Source organism: Oryzias latipes, chromosome 7 (genome assembly GCF_002234675.1).
Source record: "Oryzias latipes chromosome 7, ASM223467v1".
Taxonomy (NCBI): domain Eukaryota; kingdom Metazoa; phylum Chordata; class Actinopteri; order Beloniformes; family Adrianichthyidae; genus Oryzias; species Oryzias latipes.
Window position 1 is genome coordinate 14573413 of NC_019865.2, and position 22045 is coordinate 14595457.

The following is a 22045-nucleotide window of genomic DNA, read 5'->3' on the forward strand; positions in this document are numbered from 1 at the left end:
ACACATTTGGATGTTCACTTTTGCACACAATTGCATAGATATTATTCCTGCAATAATGCATAAACTACAGTTTTAAAGATCCTCTAAGATGCCACAGTCTGTGTTTGTGCTAAGGTACAGTACATGTAGAAAGTGTGAGTGCACGCACAAGTCTCACCGTTTTCCCTTGCGCCCGGTGTCTCATCCAGAGCCATCTGCTCTGCCAGTTCGGACAGAGAGTCATCAACGGGGCGAGCGCTACGTAGCGACATCGACAGCCTGCGCTTGATTATCTTCATCCTGTCCATTTTCTCAACCACACCACGGGGACCTAGGGATAAATGGGACAAAAAGCACATACAATAATTCTTTAACAATAAAATTATTTCATGCACCTTCAAAAAAAAACAAAAAAATATGAATGTGGCCATCCATTGTAAGATCCAATCATGTGTGTTTACTGTCCAGTGAAACGAAGGCAGTGAAGCTTTTGTGCTTTTACTAAAGTTCTTTTGGTTTCTGATTATTGTGTTTGCTCCCGCAGCATATGCGCTCTCATTGTTCACTGTTCCAGGTGCAAACAGTGCAGAGTAAAAGACAAAGAATGACGCAGACAAACCCAGAGAAGCAGGGAGAACCAAAGGAAAACTTTACCAAAAAATAAACCATGCAAATGGGCTGACTGTGCATTTTTTCTGAGAGGTTAAACAAAAGCAACTTTCTGGAATGAATGATGTGATTCACATCTGTTGAAACTGGCCAATATCACACTAAATCACAACATTTATCCTTATACCCACACCTGGGTTCTTCAGTGTTACAACAACTCAATTATGAAGACAAACTGGTTTTAAATACATCATCGCACAGCAGAGATCCAGTCGACGCTAAAGCATTCCATTTCTAAACTGAATGGGAGGTGCTTTCCTAAAAGTCCATATACTCTCTGGTGTCCTGACTACATGACTGTGCATTTTTGCTTGTCAATCCTCTTTTAAGTGCTCTTTGGAAATCAGTCAATATCTTTTTAGCTATATGTACATCGCCTTCTTCTACTTCCTGCGTGTTCTATATAACCTATTACAGGGCTGGAGCTGACTCTGAAATACAGTTCTCTTTTCCAGCTTTAAAACTTTTAGTCCTCATCGAAGCAATAACAGCTCTAATGAGTTCAAATGTTTTTACCAAGAAAAACTGGCTTTTCTACCACCACTAAGTATTTACTGCTACCAATGTAGCTTCTGCTGATGTAGAAGAACGTAATCAGTGTGAGATGAGCGAATAGTTCACGCATAGTATTGCTTATTTTCATACAATCTTTTAAAGTCCCACTCTGATCATTTTTGATCTATTGTAAAAACGTTTCCGGTGGTCTTTTAATTATGATTATGCAATCTTTAACCAAAATGCAAAAAAATGTGTTGTTTTCTAGGACATAGTTTCTGCAGAGCGGCAGTATAGTTCATTAGAACTACCTCTAATGAGATGTGGGCAGAACTGTCAGCGCGAATCAAGCCAGCTCCCACTTTCTGTCCCTTTACAAGCTCTCCTGCTAGCTTACAGCCCCTCACACCCTCAACCTGACATTACCGGTGTAAGAAAAATCTGAATGGAGCCGAACAGGGCGCCTGTCCCTCCCAACTTCTTTGCTACACCACAACTAAAATCTTTTTCCAGCTGCATTTTTTTTTCATCTGCTCATGATTCACAACAATTTGAATAAAGAAACACTAAGAAACACAATTTTAATCTTAATCTTCTTTATATGTGTCCTCTATTATTAGAAAAAAGGCCACAAGAACATGTTACAAACACCAAAAACATACGTTTTTATCGTAGTGGATCTTCAAGGGCTTGGCAAACAGGCAGCGATTGCCTACAGACTTATTTGAAACTAGTGAGTCACATTACAGGAATCAGGTGATATAAAGTGCTGTACTTATCACTAAGTTTCCAGTTAATGCATAACCCAGTTATCATCAATGCACAGTTGTGCTCATTTTGGCGTGAACATGTAACTCAACCAATACAGGATATCTATCTTTTAAGTGGAACTTACTCCTATGGGCTTTCTTAAGCTGAGAGGCAGACCTACAAATGCAATATTTGCTTTGTGAACACTCATGGAAAAGTAAAGGGAAGGCCAGAGGGTGCAGCATTGAGCCTTTGGGAGGTTTAGGGGAAAAAATATGACTGGATGCAGCTGTGGTGCAAGATGATGAAATGTGGAGTGGCAGATAAGTATGCTGGGGTGGTGCATGAAGGGAAAAGACAGTGGTGAGGTGTGAGGAAAGGATTCAAGGTTAGGATGGGACTGCATGGAGGATAAGCTCCAAGCGTCTTCTTGCTTGCTGTGGTGATGGACAGACAAGAACAGGCAGGACTCTCAATGAATTATATTTACAGTTGACATTACTGTCATACGCAAGTAATGAGAGGATGGAGGAAATCAGAAGTGATTCTTTTGTTTGGCTAAAAGGGAAATATTGACACCGTGTGAAGAAAGGTGATTCTGAATAAACCAAACTTGAACTTTGAGGAGTTGGAAGGAAAAGCAATAGGCAGTAATTTAAAAAAAAAGGGCATCCAGCAAAAGAAAGATCTAAAAGAAGGTGGTGAGAGCAACCAATTTGTTTGAATAATCCTTTGACCCCGTACTTTTTGTCTTGTCTGGCACGGGAAGGGTCGCAGACAGGTCTTAAAGGATCATGGGACCACCTTATGGGAAAATGGAACGTATGATTGTTCTCTGTTCGGTGAGTCTATCGTGAAGTATTAGTAATGATAAAGTAAGTTAAACGCACTTATGATGAGTGATAATGTCCTACCATGTCCTTACACTGGACTCTTGTCATTGGCGAGGTGCACACACTGGCTCCTTGCTGACCACACACAAATGCTGCACGCACAGGGTGTCCACGTGATATGTAAGTGCCCGTAGGTTGCCCTCACAAACTACACTATGATTGTCCAATTTCCTCATTTCTAAGTCAGGCTGCTAGCACAGAGCGGGCGATAGACACTCAAGGAGCGTGCACTCATCACTTAAGCAGCACTAACGGGCCCCTCGCACAGAGCGCAGGTTTTCGGCAAGGGGAAAAAATGATAAATCTGTACCTGCATCTTACCTACTCCACCCTTACTTACCCTCAAGTGTTTTTATGGTGTTCACTACGACCTGTTTAGCATGCCCATAAAAATAGCATTTACATTTTTGCTATATGGGCTTACCAAGTGGTCTACGATCTTAAAATGTTGTGTGGGCCACCCATACAGGTTTGCCCAATTTTTTGCCTGCAGACGGCCCATATCCACCCGTAAGGGCAGTTGTGTAAGGCATTAAGGATGGTGGAACTGACAGAAAATTAAGAAGAAAAGCAAATAATACTGAAGTTCTCTATGGGTTTGACAGAGATTCACCAAATTAGAAAGACTGCAATGATTGGATGTTTTGGAGACAAACCCAGAGAGATCCTTGATCAATGGAAAAAGTACAAAAAAATAAAAAAGTATGTAATGACACTAAACAAAGAACAGACAGTCATGAAAACAAAGAATTTAAAGAAAGATACAGCGACAAATAGATGCATTAGATTTGTGGTCCTGACCCATGAAGGTTCCAGAAACAGAAGACAAAACAACAACAATGAGAGGTAGTCTTTTGTTACAAAATATTTCGGTATTGGACCCCAAAAATGTTCATGGCTCCATCAACCCATGAACATTATACGTGACAATTGAAGCTTAACAGAGATACAACATGTGTAGGATGCATTCACTGAACACCAGACAAACCACAGAAGACTACAACAGAGCAACGTGCAACAGAAGACGGAAGCTAAACTAAATATTCAAAAGAACTATAAAACGGCTGGTGCATTACAACATGAAAAGGGCGATAAAAACAAACACAGGAGACCAAAGGTCAATAGTGCAGAAGACACAGATGAGTAAATGAATAAAACCTCTTCAAGCCCTTCTTTTATTTTTTATCTATGTGGGTCAAACAAGTGTGGCTGGAAGGATGTGATCTGTTGGAGGTGAGGTGAACTGACACAGCCCCGAGGAGGAAGGAGGAGGAGCATGCTCTGATTTATTCAAGACACACACAATTTGGGTTGCTAGGTTACAGGCCCAGGCTGAAACTGCAGATTCTGTCTCGGAGGGTGAAGAGAAGAAAAGCGACGGAGAGAGCTGAGAATTCGCATGTCTCCACCCCCCACACACACCCCCACCCCACATGCGCACATTCAAACATGCTAATGTCAGCTTTAGAAACTTCCACCCCTCTGGTTCTTTGAACTTCACGGGCCACTGCATCATTTGGTCCTCACCATCCTGGGTAGGAGATTTGGATGGCAATTATATCTAATAATGAAGGGATCTGAGATTTGTGCGTATGCCATGCTCACACAAACACTAACCAAAAAGGACAGTCCCAGCAAAACCATTACCTCTTAACCACCAATACTTCTATGGCTACATTGTCACTTCAACACAGTTTTATTGTTCTTCACTTGTTTTTCCGTTCTTCTCTAACAAACAAGAGTTATTGTCCTATTCGCAGGCACACGGATCACACGCATGCTTGCACACACATGCAGCGTGGCGGAGGGAACCGAGCACTCAGTGACACTCCAAATGCCGCTTTTGCACAACGGCCGGGGGATGCATGAGTAATATGCAGACCTACGCATAAACACACGGAAAACTGTCCATTGTACTTGAAGACCCAACCTCTTCTATCATATTTGGTAGCCTATATGTCTATAGCTTGAGAGACAAAAGGGTGGGCAGATACACAACTGTCAAAATGAATCACATATGGCAAAAGATTAAGGGCGACAACTGCAATGGCAATTTCTACTGCATATGGAGAATCGTGTGTCTATTTCTGTCCATGTAAGAGTCATCCAGGACACCCCAATCCCATTGTTACAATCGTTTCTTTCAATTGGTGTGATGCCCATTAGGTTAGCAGTGGTAATTCTCCGCAAAAGTGAATCTTCAAACTTGTTTAGAGGTCACTGAGCTTCTTCGGTCAGGAATATCATCAATTAAAGGCATGCTGCTTAAGTCAAGCAAAAATAGCTCTTGATTTGATTTGACAGAAGATGTAAATCTGATTTAGGGTTGTAAAGCCTCATGAAGTTGAGATAAATTCAGGTCCTCCATGATTTCCTGATACATGTCTGCATCCCCAAAGGCAATCCTTTAGAAATATTTGCTTCATCAAGAAAAGAACAGTAAAACGTCTCCTGCATTCGTAATAAACTGGTTTTCGGAATTTCATCAGGGCAAAGCTTTTCTTTAAAGAATGCATTATTGTGTGCTTATATGCCATTGTATTTGATTAAATTTTACTAGGGATGTAAACAATAAAGATAAAAAATAAATAAAATTACAATTGGCTGAAGGGATGTGTGTTGTGAGGACTAAACATTTGAAAACACTTGTTTACAGCACCGCAAACAATACCTGAATGAATTAATATGACACTTTGTTTTAAAATCCCTAAGAACAAACCAGTCTAAAAGACCCAAATTGTCTGGTTTTAATGTTTAAAAACTATTATGTCAAAGACATATTGCTTTTGTTGTTTAGATTAAAAACTGCTAGTAAGAGAAAAAAAAAGATTCTTTGTTAAAATCCATTTGTGTTTATAGTTTTAAATGCCAGCTGAATAATAAATATCTAGATTAAATCCGTTTTGGCAAAAAAATACATTTTTTGTCTCGCCACAAAATTAGTTGAATGTTTATGTATTATTTTGTTGACCATGTTGACCATGCATATCAAACCATGGGAGAGGGAAAGAAACTTAGGGTTTAACGATTAATTGACTTAAATGATGAATACATTTGAATGAAATAAATCGACTATAATCAAAATGGGAAAAAAGCATTTGGACTGAGGTACCGCAGATTAATTTTACTATAACATAAAAACAACAAAGATGCATCAAAGCAGACAACACACATATGATTTCAGCAAATATGGTCAGTCCATCGTTCCAGTCCAATGTGTGGAAACACTTTGAAATAAGCAAAGACGTACAGTGTGTTAAAGTGTTCTAATAATGATCTGTTTGGAGTATTCTGATGTGGAAAAACAACAGTGGTCTGCATAACTTAAGGAAACTAAAATGTGAACGGATTTCACATTCATTCTTATCTATTTGTTTGTTTGTACGCATCTTAATTTACACTTGATTATATAGGGCTGCATGATGAGGAAAATTCACGATTTGATCAATATCAATATGATCAATATTGTGTCTCTCTACACTCTTCAGACTATTGAATTTTTGGCTAAAGATCTCCTGGTTCGATTTTTTGTCCGTTAAATCAGATCAAAATGAAGTAATATGAATATGAATTGTATACCCACCAAAAAACTTTTATATGAATCGAATAGTTTTAAAAATCAATCAAAGATACACAACCGTAATTATTACACAAAACCAAAAATCCAACTCATGATGTGGGCATTAAACTCAAAACAACAACAACAACAACAACAAACAGATGGGTCCGAATGTGCAGCTTCTGCATGTCTATGCCATTGGACAGAACAATACCAGACACTTCACAAAGACCAAGTTACTCAAGACTATTCATGTTTCCACTGGGTTTATTATGCAGAGCGGGTATCGACAGCACTGCAGCCCCGTCCTGCCCCTCGGGTCTGCAGCCTCTGTCTGTATATCCATCCAGCTTTGGCATCACTGAAGCTAGCATGTGAATTGCACCGGAAGGACGCAGCACACACGCGCACACACACACACACACACACCGAACATGACACGCCGCAGCCCGGCCGGCCGGGCCTGGCTGGCAGACATTCCTCTACCTTGCAGGCCTCTCGGGTTTTCGGCCAGTCCCTCTCTCCCCGTGCTTTCCTGACGCAAGTATCCGGGAGGGAGGAGAATCGGGCAGGGCAACGAAAAGTTCCACAGCAGCCCGGCCGGTTTGGGAACTCTGTGGAAACATGAGCCGGAGGGGGCAGTCTTAGTAAAATATAACCATGACTCTTGTGTTTATATTCACCACGAAAACGTCACTAAATGAACACACACGTAGCTGTCGGGAAAATTCGGACTGGACTCAAAGCAGGTCGCTACTGACAGACTTAGACGAGGTAACTTAATGTGTTTAACGTGATGCGGATTTCTGCCGGTAAAGTCAGTCCAGTAGTTCGACGCAGGCGCAGTCCCGACAGATGCAGGACAAAATCACTGATACATCTTTACGGGGGGAGAAAAAATAAATAAATAAATAGCTACACCTGCAATGTCAACAGAACAGACGGTGTAGGTAAGCCCAATATATGATCAAAAACAGGCCAAAACACAGCACTGCCACCGACCTGCTCGTGTTCCTGCTGCAGACTATTGTTCCACTTGTGTGTGGTAATCCGGGCAGCACGCTGGGATGAAACCACTGCGACAAGTCCCTCTAGCTACTTTGCAATAAAATGCACCAGACTGCCTATTATCACCCGGGAAATGGTTGTTGTTCCTGGTTTAGACGCAGCATCGAGGTGTCCGGCCGCCGGACATAGCGCGATTGAAACGAAGCAGCATTTGTGTCAACTTTCGCTCGGTACTCGCTCCGTCCCGTCCGGTGACGCTCAGCCCTATCTGCTGCCTGTGCTGCTGCCTGTGCTGCTGCTGCTGCTGCGTGGATCCCAGGAGGGGGCAGCGGCGTGATCCCGGAAAACACCGCAAGGGGGGTGTGTGTGTCTGTGTGTGTATAATTAAAACATTAGCTACTTAAAGATTTGAAATACAATGCTTCGAGTTAAATATTAACACTTTATTGAACTCATACATGTGGTAAAAAAAAATGTTTTTTAAAGATTATTTAAAACGTAAACAATCTAATCTGATCTGATAAAGTGTCAGCTGGTTGATAACAATTAAATATATATTTTAAAAAGAAATAAAATAACACTTGGAGAGGTATAAAACATTCACGTCTATAGATTAGAAGACATACATTTACATTTAGTTATTTATTTCAAGGCGACTAATAAACAAGAGGTGAAACAAGAAAACCAACAGCAAAAACAGGTTGGATCACACAATGTAGTAAAGGGCAATAATAGTGTGGACAAAGGTTTTAGCCAAAACACAAAGAGCTTTTTTCTACAGGGATTCTCTCCCAAAAGCATTAAAAAAGATATAATTCCCCCCCCCCCCCCCCCCCATGACTGAAATATTATTTTTATTATTATTACACATAAGGTTCTCTGCAGAAAGACAAGCTAAACTTTAATGAAATCCATCTTTGTCCCTTTTATAATAAAGCATCATTGGACGATATTATATTATTATAATATTATATAATATTATATTATATTATATTATAATAAAAATAAATCTTTTAAGGTTATTCCTACAAATGAGTTTTTTGTAGTTTTTTTATGTTCTTTTTTGCTTAGTGCACAAAAGGATCTGCTGAAAAAATAATTCAAGGCAACCACTTCCTGTCCCTCTACAGCTGCCATAACAACCATTTAGCCCAGGCTGTCAGGCAACAGCTCAAGGATTTATGGCCAAATGATGAAAAAAAGAAAAATAAGTGATGAAAAGTAACACTGAACTTAAGTAAGTGATTGCAATTTAAGTTAATATCAATATAATCTATCAACATACTTTATCTAAAGTGTCTGCTATACATGGTTTTGTACACTTAGACACACATGGTTGTCCCCAGCTTTGATTCAGTAACAAGCTAGTTCCATTTCACTGGCAGTGTAGTTTTTATCTGTATCGTAGAGTTATATTGACTAATGACACATAGACCTACTAACTGCAAACAGAACATGAGGGAGCATGTGACAGAATACAGAGAGAGGAACTGTGTATGAGAAGGTTTGAGGCGTCAGAGAGGAGTTGTTCAGCACATAGGTGGGAGCTCAGCCACAACCAGACAGAGTATCTGTGCGTAAATGAGAGTCTCAAGTGGAATGGAGAGGTTATAAGGCGCAGAGGTGAAGAAGGTGGATGACTTTAAGTACTCAAAGGCCAATGGTTTGAGGGGTTTGAGAAAACAGGTTTGGATGGGTGAAGGAGAAGTTTCAGTTGTGATATATGGAAAAAAATGTTCTGCAAAAATGAAAAGAAATGTGCAGGAGCATAATGAGGATAGGCCTAGTTGAAGATCCCCAAAGGGAGCACCAAAGAGTCAAAGAAGAGTTTAGGGTTATTTATTAGTAATAATTGAATAATGATCAATAGTCTGATAAATATGTATTGTTAAATCAAATAAGTTTATTTGGGTCAAGCTTTATTTAAAATACAATGTTGAAATCGTTGTGTTTGGTATATTGACATATTCTTCTGACAGTGTGGTAGGTCAGAATGCATGTTCTATCCAGCCTTCAGCGACACCTACTGGTCAATTGAAAACATGGCAACCAACTTCCTGTTGAAATTATCTTCATGATTGATCCTAAATCAGAAGTGATCCCAATTTATTTATTTAAAGGAAGCTGAAGGTAGACAGTTTTTAAGCAGATAGTTATGTCAGCATACAGAGCTTCATTAGCAATTTCTCTTAATTGATTTTGTGGGACAGTTAAAATAATAATAATAATAATAATAATAATAATAATAATAAAATAATAATAATAATACATTTTATTTAGAATTTGCTTTACATTTTGGGTAAAATCTCAAAGTGCTACAATGAAGGCAGGAATAACAAAATACAATTTAAGCATTACAAAGAATTCACGTGTGCTGTAATGTTCTTCAATTGAACTATTTTCTTTTTGCTATATATTTTTTTAATGAAGTTAGATTAATAGCAATTTAAAAAATGAAAATAACATTGGAGTTTTTAGACAGCAACCTTTTTTTCTGGAGTGTACCGATAGAGGGCGGTAATTGTTTAGTACAGCCGCTGAGCCGCGGTGTTTTTAGAGCTCGTCTTGTTGTTAGGCAGGTTGTCAGGGGCATCACATCAGCTAGTGAGCTAGCAAAGGATTAATGAAGTTTAGGTAACGACGACTCAAGTATTTACTGAGGAAAAACAGCTGCCATTACCCTTGTTTTTTGCTCGTAGCGGTACTGTCTGTCTACGTAGTATCAGCGTTAAGTAACGTCAGCTTCACTTTGTTTAGAAATACAGGTTTTGCTCTTGAATTTGCTTCGTAGACAGTTAGCTACTGGCTATCTTATCTGTATGACGTTTCTTTGAAATTGAACAGTCTCACGGTCCCTTGTGACATTCTGTAGGTCTACTCCTGGCGGTTGTGTGGTGGGAACATGGAAGACGCAGCGGAACGTTTTATGGAGCAGGACGAATTTGACAGTAGCGAGATTACTTCACCACTGCCATTTCGCCCACCCTGTCGGTCCACCACCCGACTGCAGATCCAGAGAAGCAATGTGTGCTCTCGGGCTTATTTCGTTGTGGTTATGGTGTTCTTCCATGTTTACATCCTGAATATCATCGCGCTGCTTCTCTACGTGCACTATAACAACGGGCTTGGAGATTTAGACAGTGGTAATGTTGGAAGCCCATCAGCACCTGTCGGCGGCAGCCGCTTACCCCAGCCTGCCCCGCCAACAGACTTACATGATGTGGAGGACTACAGTCATAGCTTCAGTCTGCCTCGGATTGAAGGCATTCGGGTGAGAAAAAACATGTCAGTTTTTGACAACTAGATTATTTTAAAACTTTAGTATTAAATTTGTCAAAAATGCCACCCGTGCACCTGCAGGTTGGACACATTCAAAGACTTTCACTTGTACAAGACAGAACACATGAGATGAAGACCCTGAGTTTGAAACCTCTGCTTTTTGGTAAGTACCAACAAGTGCTTTGCTTACAGCAAAGTCTTATCCAAATATGTAATATCAAATGGAAACATATTTCTTATGTATAATAGACCAAAAAAATCCCAACTGCATAAATAAATTCCATTCTAAGGGGGAAAAATAGTTCAGTCCCAAGAAGTTCATGCAAAAAAAAAGTGATTTCTTCTGTGCTTATGGTCTAGAACGGTGCTCCTCGATCATTATTTTCTAACCTTTCTTGAGCTAAAGTACCGTACAACCCTTTTTTCTTTCGTCAGCTCATCAGTTTTGCAGAGAACCACGAGTGTTCGAATATTGGGAAAAAGTCAAACATGCAGGGCAAAAATGTCTTCCCATAAACCAAAAGACCATATCTCGATAGGTGCTTTCATTATTTGTATATGTGTATATTTTGTCTCCGGAAATTATTGCAGAGCTTCAGAACGGTTTATTAAAAAGTTTTGCTTTACTTAATGTCCAGCTTTTATTTGCTTTTAAAATATTTAATGTATCAAGTTAAGTTTTGGGTAATATCGACTTTATTTAGGATTTGCGTTCTTGTTTGGACCAGGAAAATTTGTCGTCTTTAAATAATCCAAACATAAGATGCAATAGTAAGTGAAAGTTTACAATTATGATACGTACATTTTCTAAGAAACATCTCTTTATTTTAATTTCCTCCACTTCTGTAACTTAACAATTTTCACATTTGGTGTCCTTCTTTGTGACTTTTTAACTGTACATTATTTTTCTTGGTTATCACATTTTTGGAAATGATAAAAAAAAGTATATTTACACTTCCAGGCACATTGCTACAACTTTATATTTGACCCCCTAAGGACTTCATTACATTTCACAGACTACCTTCCCACCTAGTGTTACAATTCTAGTTCCTGCAGCGGTGATGCTTCCACTTTCGTGCAGCTGCCATTAGGTTCCTGTTTTGTCTTTGCCAGGCGTAAGCCTTGTTGACCACCAGGCGCTCCCCTTGCACTGTGCCTGTCACCAGGAAGGTGCCGCCTCTCGGGTGTTGCCGTGTCATGTTCCTTACGCAGGTGGCGTCTCTCTCCAGCCACAGTTCAATGCGGGAGCGAATCTGCCCTCCCACTAACGGCCCCTGCTTCAACACATCCAGCTTAGTTGTCAATGAGAATTGGGACAGACTCGCGGGACTATATTTGAGCCTTGTCAGCCGTAGTTTCACCACTGTAAGAACACCAAACAAGCACAATTAACGAGTGACTTGGACGTGTGGAGAATTATGAAAGGAATGCAGGTGCTTACCAAAATCACTTTTACAAAAAGACTCCAGGGTGTCTTTTGGTGAAGAGGGCTTTTCTAATTCACAATCCCGGCAGCTCGCCTGAGGAACTGAAAGAATGAAACCGCCAATTACATAACTTGTTGAATGTAGTGAATTGAAGGTGTCTGATGGTTCTCACCTCTTTGTCCATCTGTGTTAACTGTGGCATTTGTAATGGAGGAGATGCAGACAAGATGCTCTGCAGGATACTGGTCACAGCGTAGGATTTCAGGCCAGGGGTAGCCGTAGCAGCTCATTATTGGTGCGCAGCTGTCCCGCACAGATTCACACAGGCTTCTGCAGGGCGAGATAAACCTAAAGAGGACAGGATGACATTTTGAAAGAGTGATCAAAATAAGCAGCTTGAACAAATTGCATCATGATGGTAAATGCTAACCATTTGATTTATAAGAATTAGATTTTTGGGTTTATGTTTTTTTTTCTTTAACTACAGATCAACTCATGTGAGAAATAGGAGCTCTGGGTACTTTAAATGATCCTGATCTCTTTGCTGCAAACACCAAAGCTAGTTTTATGACCCTTCATTGTTTTTTTCATTGTTTTGTTCCCTGTCGCTTAAAGAGCTTATATGTAGTTACTTCTTTCTATAGTACTCAAAGTAAAAACTCTACATTTATATTTTCATTTATATGAAGTACAAATTTTAAATTGGCAGCAAAAGCAAAGCTTACCGATCAAGACAGATGGGAGCAAAGAGTGAGCAGAGGAAGCTGCGGGCATCAGGGTGGCACTCTCTTGCAAGTAGTGGCAACCAGCTGGTACTCTGTTGAACCGCCTCAGCCAGAGACTCGTGGCCCAGCAGGTTGGGCATCCTCATGGTGTCATAGCCGATGTTTTGACACAAGGCCATGTCTGACGGTATGGGTACACAGCGGGAAGAGGTACGGGATTCCCACAGTCCTCCATCCCTGATCGACAGCGTAGACCTAAACTTTGGTGTCATCCCGAGCTCCGTCCATGCGATGCCATCTTCTCCAGTTGAAGGTGACTTGGAAGCTGGGGTGTCGCCTACTTCGACTTGACTGCTTCTTGGGGTACTTGTCCTATCCCCGTCTTTGTCCTTGAGTGCAGACTGAGCTCTCATCTCTGTTTTTAGGCGTCCTTCCAACCTTGACTTCCATAATGTAAAGTCGGGATTGGAGGAAGCGCTGGGACCAGCAAGCCAAAGCAGAAACACCAGACAAGCTGAAGGACGCAACATTCTGGTTCTACAAGAAGTACATTTACCTAAAGTCAGACAGGGGAAGAAATCCAAAAGTAATGGTGAACCTTGATGTCAAAATGGAGGAAGGATGGCAGAATAGGAGTTTTTATAGCAGGTTGCCAACAGACTTAAATACAAAGGGTGATGGGAGGTCTGTGGAGCAGTAGGGGAAGGGGCGGGGTAAAGTTGACACATTAAGAGACTTTTTTGTCACAAAAACATTAAGAGATTTTTTTTTGTAAAGCAAGTTTGGAAAGTTAAGAGTTTTGATGGGTTCAATTTTTATTCTTTTGGTTTTTGAACCTGAATTTATGAAAACAGTAGAATTTGCGGTCAGAAGATTTTTTTAATTTTCAAATCTTATCTGATAATATCCCAATCAAATTGATTTTATTGAGATATTTGGTTTTTTTTCCTGTCCTTTGGAACTTAAATGTCTTTCTAGAATCTGTTATCATTGAAATTCTAAGATAGCAGAACATACTTTTAACAATAAGAAATACTTATTTTTCTAAATGGTAAGGTTGTTGAGATAACATTTAGAAGACTGTAATCAACATAACCTTTGGGGAATAACATGCTTGCAGAGAAGGTGCCTGCTGCTGCATGGCCATTTGTAAGTGTAGAGGATTCAGACAAAATCGGAGTTGTCCTGCTGTGCAGTTATGACCTTATTCCTGCTCTGACAAGCGGGTCACTTCCTTTCCGGCGGGGACAAGAACAGACAGTAATGGGAGGGAGAGGATGAGGCTTCAGTCGCTCCATTCATATTAGTTATTCAGATTAATGAGGCTTGACTGGATAATAGGGATTAACCAAGGATACGGTGTAAAAGACACGGGTGACAAACAAGGCCTTTACTGTACAAGATTCCAGCCTGCCGGAAGCCTTTTATGAGGAGAGAAAACAAGAGGCTGGGTGGACGCATTGCTGAAGGAGAAAGGGGAGAGCGTGAAACCAGGCTACGTACCATTATAGTCAGATTAAAACAGGTTCAGTTAGCGCCATGTTTTGTGAAGATCTATATCAAACCCCAAACTTGTGATGAAAGAATGCATCTTAGTTTAAAGTACCAGTAAAGTTATGACGGTTAAATCAGAATGACCACGGTATGTTCTGGTTCTGTTATGTTGTTGTGCTCGCTGATTTCAGCAGAAAGTGACTCCTTAAAGCTTTTGTCGTCTCATCTTTTGGAAGAAGTCCAGTGTTTGCATTCATTAAAACTACCTGTGGGACGGTTTGTACCACACACAGTTCCCAGCTGGCTAATAGAAGGGAGCAGTTGGCTCATTAGATCCACAGTTTGTGGACACCGTCACTTGGGAGTGCAGGTATTGCATCTCAACATTTATTTAGATGCTTAGAGATGTTTTTTTTTTCCTGTTCTATGATTTATTACAGTTTGTGCAGAAATCTTAAATAGTTTTCCATTCTGTTTTCAATCTGAAGTGCCAAAGAAAGTCATAATATTTGGCACACTTCATATACAAGATATGTTAGAAATTCCCCCTACATGTCAATAAAGAGTGTATGCAATAATTAAGTTTAAGTGATCTTCCTAATCTACTTCCAGTCAACAATGTAAGTCTAAGATCTAGAATGAACTGTTGTAATCACTGGTATTTATCTGAATTAATAAAAGTTTATTTTTTGTATCACCTTTTGTTTTTTCGTGCTGATCACACATCTTCATGTTTTTCGGATTAAGGTTTAATGAATTACTTATTTGAAATAGAGAAACAGTGACTCATTCATTCTAAAAACCATTATATTTCTAAGTGAAAACGTGAGGTGAGCACATTTTTATTTTACTTATTTTTCTGGCTCTTGTTTATTTTTTTTTTATTGATAGAAATCTCAGGCTTCCTGTCAGAAGAAGAGTGTCGGGTGGTGGTACAGCTGGCTCAACTTAAGGGACTCACTGACAGTCAAACAGCATTTGGCCGAGGGCAAGAGGACTCCATGCAGCCACTGCTTTCTCTGAGTACAGAGGAGGTCTTCAGTCTACTGGACCTGAATCAGGACGGGCTTCTTCAGAAGCAGGAGGTGACGGCGGAGTAACACTTAAGATATCCAAAACATGTCCCATTGAGCTAGAAGCAGATTCTTTATTTGTTGTGCAGTACTGAGTAGAACATCGTGATCTCTGTTCTAGATTGTGAGTCATACCCGTTCTCAAGATGGAACTTGGTTGAGCCCAGTCAACCTGCGGCAAATCCTGACTGGTCTGGAATCCCACCCCACAGGTCTGTGCTTCTGCAGTGCATGTGTTGTTGTTGTTTGTTCTGTCATGTCATTATATTTGTTTAAGCTATTTATCAATTATGACTAGTAATTAAGTATTCCAATTAAGCTATTTTTAATCAAACATAATAATGGCTGTGAAAAGCCTCATTTTGAGATATTTTCATTTAAATTTGTGACATTGCAGGACAATAAAAGATGAAAGTATAACTAAAAATGTGGCTTTAGGAAGTTGTTTTTATCATAACAGACTTCAAGCCTTTACTTTTACACCACCAAGGTTTTTTTCATTCTTGAACCATTAAGGGGGGTAAAACAAAACATCCAGCCCAGAGGGCTCTAATTTAAAACATCAGAAAACAGAAGGAACGCTTTCTGAGAAATCCCCAAAATATTGACCATGAACTTCTTATCAATACCATAATACATATGTTCATATACGTTATTTCACAGTTTATTACAGCAACAAGACAGTAGAAAAGATAAAAGAGATTGTATAGTGTCCTCTAACATTTTTGCTTAATTTGATCATTTTGAAGAGATGGAGAGAAAAGAATATAAGGAGGAAGAAATGAGACATGAGGAGGTGACACTGCAGGAGTTGAACAACTTAGACTTTGTTTTTTTTAGGTGACTGAGAAAAAAGCAGGAAGAGGTAAACTTAATCGCGATTGATGTAATAAATGGACACCCCTAGTTTTTATATTTGGGACTGTTGGTACTCAGTCCTGTCATCAGTGTGTCAATAGATGAATGGGACCGTGAGTGTAGTGCACTTTGGGCCTTCAAGAAATATAGTACAGTGTACAAGCATACCCCATTTTAGAAGTCCAATAATAAAAAAAATCCTTGTTGTAATCCCCAAATGTCTCTTCAAGGCAGTAAAAAATATCTGATCAGCGCTTCTACTGCATCTCCATTTGCTCTTACATCTTTATAATCTGAAATTTATCAGTGACCCTGTGAAAGCTGGTGAGTGAGGACAGTAAATACTTGACGGGTGGCTTCGGTTGCGTTTCCCAGTGAGTGGCAGGAGAGGAAGAGGGGTGACACCATTTTGACCCATCGCCATTGTGCCAGACCTTCTACCCATCCCACTCCGGATGTACCTCATCCTATCTCATTAAAACATAATTGTTTTCCAAGCCCTTTCCTTAATTTCCCCCCGGATGCCACACATCCCCCCCTGCTCCCTCCTCCACTCTGTGATGAACTCCCCACCTCCTCTCCCACCACCTCCACCATGACACCCCAGGGCTATTGTTGCGGCTGGGACATTGTCCCCTGGGTATGGGAGGAAGAGAATGGGTTAAAGAAAAAAGGGTAGTTGTTGTATCCTGGTTTTCCCTTTTATTTATTTTATTTTTTTAAATCTGTTGAATTTGAAACATAGTAAAAAATAAGTAATAAATGTAAAATAGGTCAAATAAATGTGATTTACTGATTGAAGTTTTTGTTTTGTGTGTGCCTGGCAGGGACGCTATCACTGGGAGATTTTAAGCAGGTTTTTGATGTGTCCCAGCATTCAGGACAACACCAGAGTGGGAAGCTCCATAACAATTTTAAACACAGAAACAAACATACCTGGCTGTATCAAGGCCCAGGCTCCCACCATGTGCTGCAAACACTCAGGAACAGGTTATTCTTTCCACTTCCTCTTTCACAGTGTAACCTGCATATGTTGCATTTTAAAGCAACTTAACATTCTGCTTTATTTATTTTTATTTTTTGTATTCCCCCAGAATAATCAGTTTGACGCGTTTGCCCTCTCCGCTGGTGGAACTGAGCGAACCACTGCAGGTGGTTCGTTATGAATACAGAGACTTCAGCGATGCTCACTATGACAGCAGCCCCTCCCGCTCAGAGACCACATGCTCACACACACGCCTGACAGGAAATTCATCTGCTCTCACTGAAGTCTCTTGCAGGTAAAAATGTTCAGTTTAAATGTTTTTTTCTTAGTGCTTTTATTGTGAAATAAAACCTGAATGAATGGACAGGATAGCTCTATAGTTTCTAATAGTTTTTTTTCTGTGAGCCAGTTGATCACACAATGACTGTGCTGTTTATTTTCTGTGGGACTAATTGAAATTATTACATGAAACTACTATGGATGAATTTTTAAATTTTTATTAATGTGCTTATTGAACAAAATCAAGTCCACTTCAGTTATTTGACTTTTTGAAGATGGTTATTTACCATATATAACATAATGGGTAGAGATGATTGTGCTTATGTTTTTCTATGATGTATGTCATTTCTACTGGCTTATATACATGTATATTTAATTTGAATGTTTAAGTTTAGGAATCTGTCATCGTATTTTGTATGATCATCCTCAGCAACTGACTGTCTTTTTAAGAGTTGTTTTGTTCTATTTTCAGGTATCTAACTGTCTTGATCCACCTCAGCTCTGTGGAGGATGGTGGTGAAAGCACCTTCCCTGTTGCTGATAACCGCACCTATGATGAAAAAGTAAGTGTCCACTGTTAAAAAAAACAACCAGATTTTTCCAAAATAAAATTAGAACTAGCCCTGCCACAGCTGATGAGGCAGTCAGAATATTAACAGTTCTGTGCTGCAAATGCAAAGCTCATAAAAAATGATTTTTCATCACATTTACAACTCATGGAATGTGAGAATTTTTTATCTGATTGACATTGAAACACAATTTCACAAATATCCATCAGTGCTTCAGTCTAAATAAGAAAACCGTACAGTAGTATGTTTAATGTAATCAATACACAGAGATCTGCAATATACTGTATGCATTATTCATGTTTTTTTAATAATGACTTTCAGCTCTGGTAAATTGGAATTAGGTTTCCCTCGTGTTTCAAGCCAGCCTGTCTCATTTAAACCTCCAACATCTCCGACCGCTGAATAATTTATCAGCGTCATGCAGAGATCTAAAAGCTGACTAATGAAAAGAGCAAAGGGTTGCTGATGTCTGTCAGTTTACTAATGAACTGAAAATGTATATCAGTTTTAATGAGCTTTGTGCTTTTGATTATAAACACAAACCATGTTCGGACAATAGAAATCCTAACAATCCTAAAGCCCATACTATTAGCAGACCTGCTTGTTTATTTGACAGAAAAAATAAATTTAGAAAATCTATTTTCAGCTTTTCTTGACATCTGTTTAAGTATTCTTTTAGCTGCTTCCTTTTTATGCCAAAATAAATGTTACTATTTAAAAGTGAAACTATCCAGATCCTATTTTGGTACAAACTGTTAACTATTTATAATGTTCAGCACTGGGCTAGAAATGATCTTTGCTTTTTCCTTGAATGGAATACATTTCCTTCATGTCAAACACTCATCAACAGTAACTAAGGCCTTGGCTATAATGTGACAAATAAACATGTCTTCAAAGGATAAATAAAGGGATATTCAGTTTTAAATTCAACTGAGCAGGTAAACCTCAAACAGAGGTGGGAATTTGTCTCCTTGTCTCTACAAGAAGGCAACATTTTGCAGACAAGGACCGTTTGCATGAAAGAACCTTCCCATGTAAGATAAATATGGAGAATTATCCCAAACTCCCAAACCCAAACTGATCCGTGCTTTTGCTCAATAAATGCCAAAAGGGGACTTCTTTTCTTGTGAATGTATTTAGATACGCCGCTCTGTGTTGAAGCCCCTTTTGTTGTTGTTTCAGGCATTGCTCCAGGGTGAAGTTGATTTGACCGATACTCAGCAGACGTGTGGCAAAAGCAATCTGAAAGTAAAACCCACTACTGGAACAGCTCTTCTCTGGTATAACCATCTCTCTGATGGTGAAGGTAAGAGCTGAAAGGGGGTTAGTTATATCAGTTACACAATGTACAGTGCATTAATAAAGCTTTTCATCGGTGTCGACAGTCTTTGTTGCTAACTCTTAGGCCAAATTCTAGGGAAGTTCCATCATTCAAGTTTTAGTTTTTCATGGAGTCTTTGTGTAATCAGTCCACAGAGTATAGGCCTGTTTTTCCGATTGTTTTAATTGTAAAACTATTGAAAAAAAGGTTATAAGGAAAACGCCATAACTGAGAAAACATACTAATAAAAGCTATAATGGGTTCATAACCGTTGTATAGACTAAAAATAAACAAATAAAACAAACTTTTGTTAAAATGTTAAGAGAGGACCTATTTCAGTAGTACAAACATCAAAATTCTTATTCTTGAAACTTTACAATATTGCAAAATAAACATATTTTTGCCTTGAAAAATCGTCTTTTGAGACTTTTTTTTAAATGGAATTCATATGATCTGGATTTTTATTTTAAAGTCACCTTATTGCAGTAACTACAACACCACAAATTATTCCTTAAATTAAGATTTGTTCTTTCATTGTCTCCTCTGGATTTCACAGGTTGGATGGGTGAATTGGATGAGTATTCCTTACATGGTGAGTGCCCAGTCAAGAAAGGAGTGAAGTGGCTGGCTAACAGCTGGATAAATGTGGATCCAGATCACCAGCAGCAGGAAAGCTACCAAAGACTTGTAGCTCAAAAGCATCGCACCAAATCTGGCTTGGAAGAATACTACCAGTCTGTTTCACACAGTGACTTCCATCAAGATCTATAGCCAGACCTTTTAGTGTGTTTGTTCACATGCTTTTAGCTAGTCAAGTTACGATCCTGGATTGGCTAAATGTCATATCAACAGAAACCCTGTTACTCCTGTGCATGGAAACCCTTTTATGATATCTCTTCCTCTTTTAAGCGCATGCAAATTCACGCATTGATGCTGTATTTCGAAATCTTACTCCAGTGAGTGAATCTATTGACATTTCTTATGTTTCAGAGGACATGACTGAAATACAAATTGCACAAAACAGTGTTACATATCATCTCTTTTAGGTTTAGCTTTTCATTATTTATTGTAAAATAGTATAAAAGGAGCAGTTTTCTTACAAAAATGTAAAAAATAAGAAAAAATTGATAACATTTTTTAAATTTAAAGTTAATGTTGTCTGAAACTGAGCTTTATGAATGTATGGCAGACAAAGAGCAATATGAACTCCATCATTTGAATTGTTAGTGCTGCTATGTCATGGAGTTTCTCTGCTTATCTGCCTTCTTTATACACTGATTGGGATTTATATGGTAGTTGTTGACAGATGAAGGGTACAAAACCTATTATCTCTTCATTGTCAGAAGATACATTTAACAAGTCATGAATGATTTTCATCGAAACTTGTTTTACAAGCAGAAAACGAAACTCACAATTGGATCATGGATGGGCCAACGTTCACTAATACATGAGGCAAGCCTTTCTTTTGGTTCTGTCCAACAAACAAGTTATTGTAGTTGAAATTTTGGGAAGAAGTTAATGTCGGCTCAAATATATCTGATCCAAAATTAACCATTTTTATGAATGCTTTGGCATGGTGGCATTCCAGTCCCTTTTTTTGTTTTTGTTTTTTTGCATCAAATGAAGGTTGTTTGATTCTGCTGCCATTCAAATGCGGCACTTTGAGTCTGGCTTTTTTTTTGCATGTGACTTAGGTTTGAATCACCCTTCAGACAATTGTTGCTGACCACAGAAACCCTTTCATAGAATGTTATTAGTTGTGACTGTTTTGCAGCTGGATAATATGCTCTTCCACAAAGCACAATTGATCTGTAATGGTTTTGGGAGCACAGCAAAGATGTGAAGGTTTGACTTGGCCTTCAGGCCAAAGAAGCATTTGCAAAATCCTTGGAGACCTGAAGTTTTACATCTAAAAGACCCAAAAGATGAGCTGTAAAGATATGATACAAGACACCACAGCACAGCTACAGTGTTCTTTGTTTATTTTTCTTTATTTTTAATCCTGTGTTCCAAACTATGTCATATTAGTCACCTGTGAAAGTTATGTAAAACCTAACCTCTGTTTTTGGTTGTGTTGTTATTAAGCTTTTTTTTCTGTGTTATTTATTAAGTAGTTCATTTTTTGCAATGCAGAAGTCGGGGCAGTTAGAGTCAGAGATAATTATACAAAGCCACCTCTTGGAATTAAATGCAATATTTATACTATTTTCAATATCGTCTTTCACATGAGAATGTTTATTGTCTGAGAATATTTGTGTGCTATTTATTTGGTATATATTTGGTGATTTAACCTAATATGTCTATTTATAACTGCTTGATGTTGCACTGAATCTTTTATGTGTGGTTGTACTTGTTATATGTCATGAAATAATGTATAAAGATATATTTTAATAGTTGAGTCAAGCTTTTTCTTTCATTTAGACAGAGCAAAACGGCCACTAGATGCCGCCAAATACCACAGTTGTATTTTTCAGTGAGTCGTGACTTGGGTGTGCGTTACTAGAAATGTGGATCACTCAAGTGGAAGTACAAACACTTCCATAACAGACGTTGTAGTATACTATACAAATACTACGTTGTGCTGGCATAACATAAGTGACACAGCTAGATTCAAGGTGCACACTGATCCTTTCAACATGTTTGTGCAGCTTTAAAATATTGATGAGAAGCCCATTGTACTCA

General features: G+C 38.9%; 2 protein-coding genes across 8 annotated transcripts in view; one reads left to right on the forward strand and one right to left on the reverse strand.

Annotated features, from left to right (window-relative positions):
• Positions 1 to 7661, reverse strand: part of LOC101161555 (cyclin-dependent kinase 17) — a 39845-nt gene extending 32184 nt beyond the window's left edge. For 2 of the 6 annotated variants that reach the window (XM_011477177.3, XM_011477175.3), the window contains exons 1-3: positions 7348 to 7660; positions 6832 to 6959; positions 158 to 310 (exon numbers count right to left, since the gene is read on the reverse strand). In XM_011477177.3, coding sequence (XP_011475479.1) covers positions 158 to 287 — 130 coding nt within the window. In that variant the 5' untranslated portion in view covers positions 288 to 310; positions 6832 to 6959; positions 7348 to 7660. Of the gene's footprint in view, positions 1 to 148; positions 311 to 6831; positions 6960 to 7055; positions 7100 to 7347 lie in introns of those variants that run through there. The other 4 variants (XR_002290545.2, XM_020704706.2, XM_011477180.3 and 1 more) reach the window with 4 other exon arrangements.
• A 2247-nt stretch (positions 7662 to 9908) lies between these two features.
• Positions 9909 to 21761, forward strand: LOC101161805 (transmembrane prolyl 4-hydroxylase). 2 transcript variants are annotated; one of them, XM_023956649.1, is made up of 10 exons: positions 9909 to 9987; positions 10226 to 10624; positions 10714 to 10795; positions 15170 to 15363; positions 15473 to 15563; positions 17037 to 17199; positions 17304 to 17489; positions 17946 to 18036; positions 19225 to 19348; positions 19920 to 21761. In XM_023956649.1, the coding sequence occupies exons 2-10, from the start codon at positions 10256 to 10258 to the stop codon at positions 20132 to 20134; spliced, it is 1515 nt and encodes a 504-aa protein (XP_023812417.1). In that variant the 5' UTR covers positions 9909 to 9987; positions 10226 to 10255; the 3' UTR covers positions 20135 to 21761. The 2 variants fall into 2 exon arrangements, with proteins under 2 accessions (XP_023812417.1, XP_023812416.1); XM_023956648.1 differs by having other exon boundaries at positions 9922 to 10624.
• The last annotated feature ends 284 nt before the right edge of the window (positions 21762 to 22045 follow it).

What these genes read in the sequence shown, in the direction of transcription:
- LOC101161805 (XM_023956649.1), top strand. Translation starts at nt 10,256, where the DNA reads ATGGAAGACGCAGCGGAACGTTTTATGGAGCAGGACGAATTTGACAGT. An exon ending in TTTGAAACCTCTGCTTTTTG is followed by an intron (nt 10,796 to 15,169) that starts GTAAGTACCAAC and finishes TTTTATTGATAG; the next exon opens with AAATCTCAGGCTTCCTGTCA. An exon ending in TCTGGAATCCCACCCCACAG is followed by an intron (nt 15,564 to 17,036) that starts GTCTGTGCTTCT and finishes TGTGCCTGGCAG; the next exon opens with GGACGCTATCACTGGGAGAT.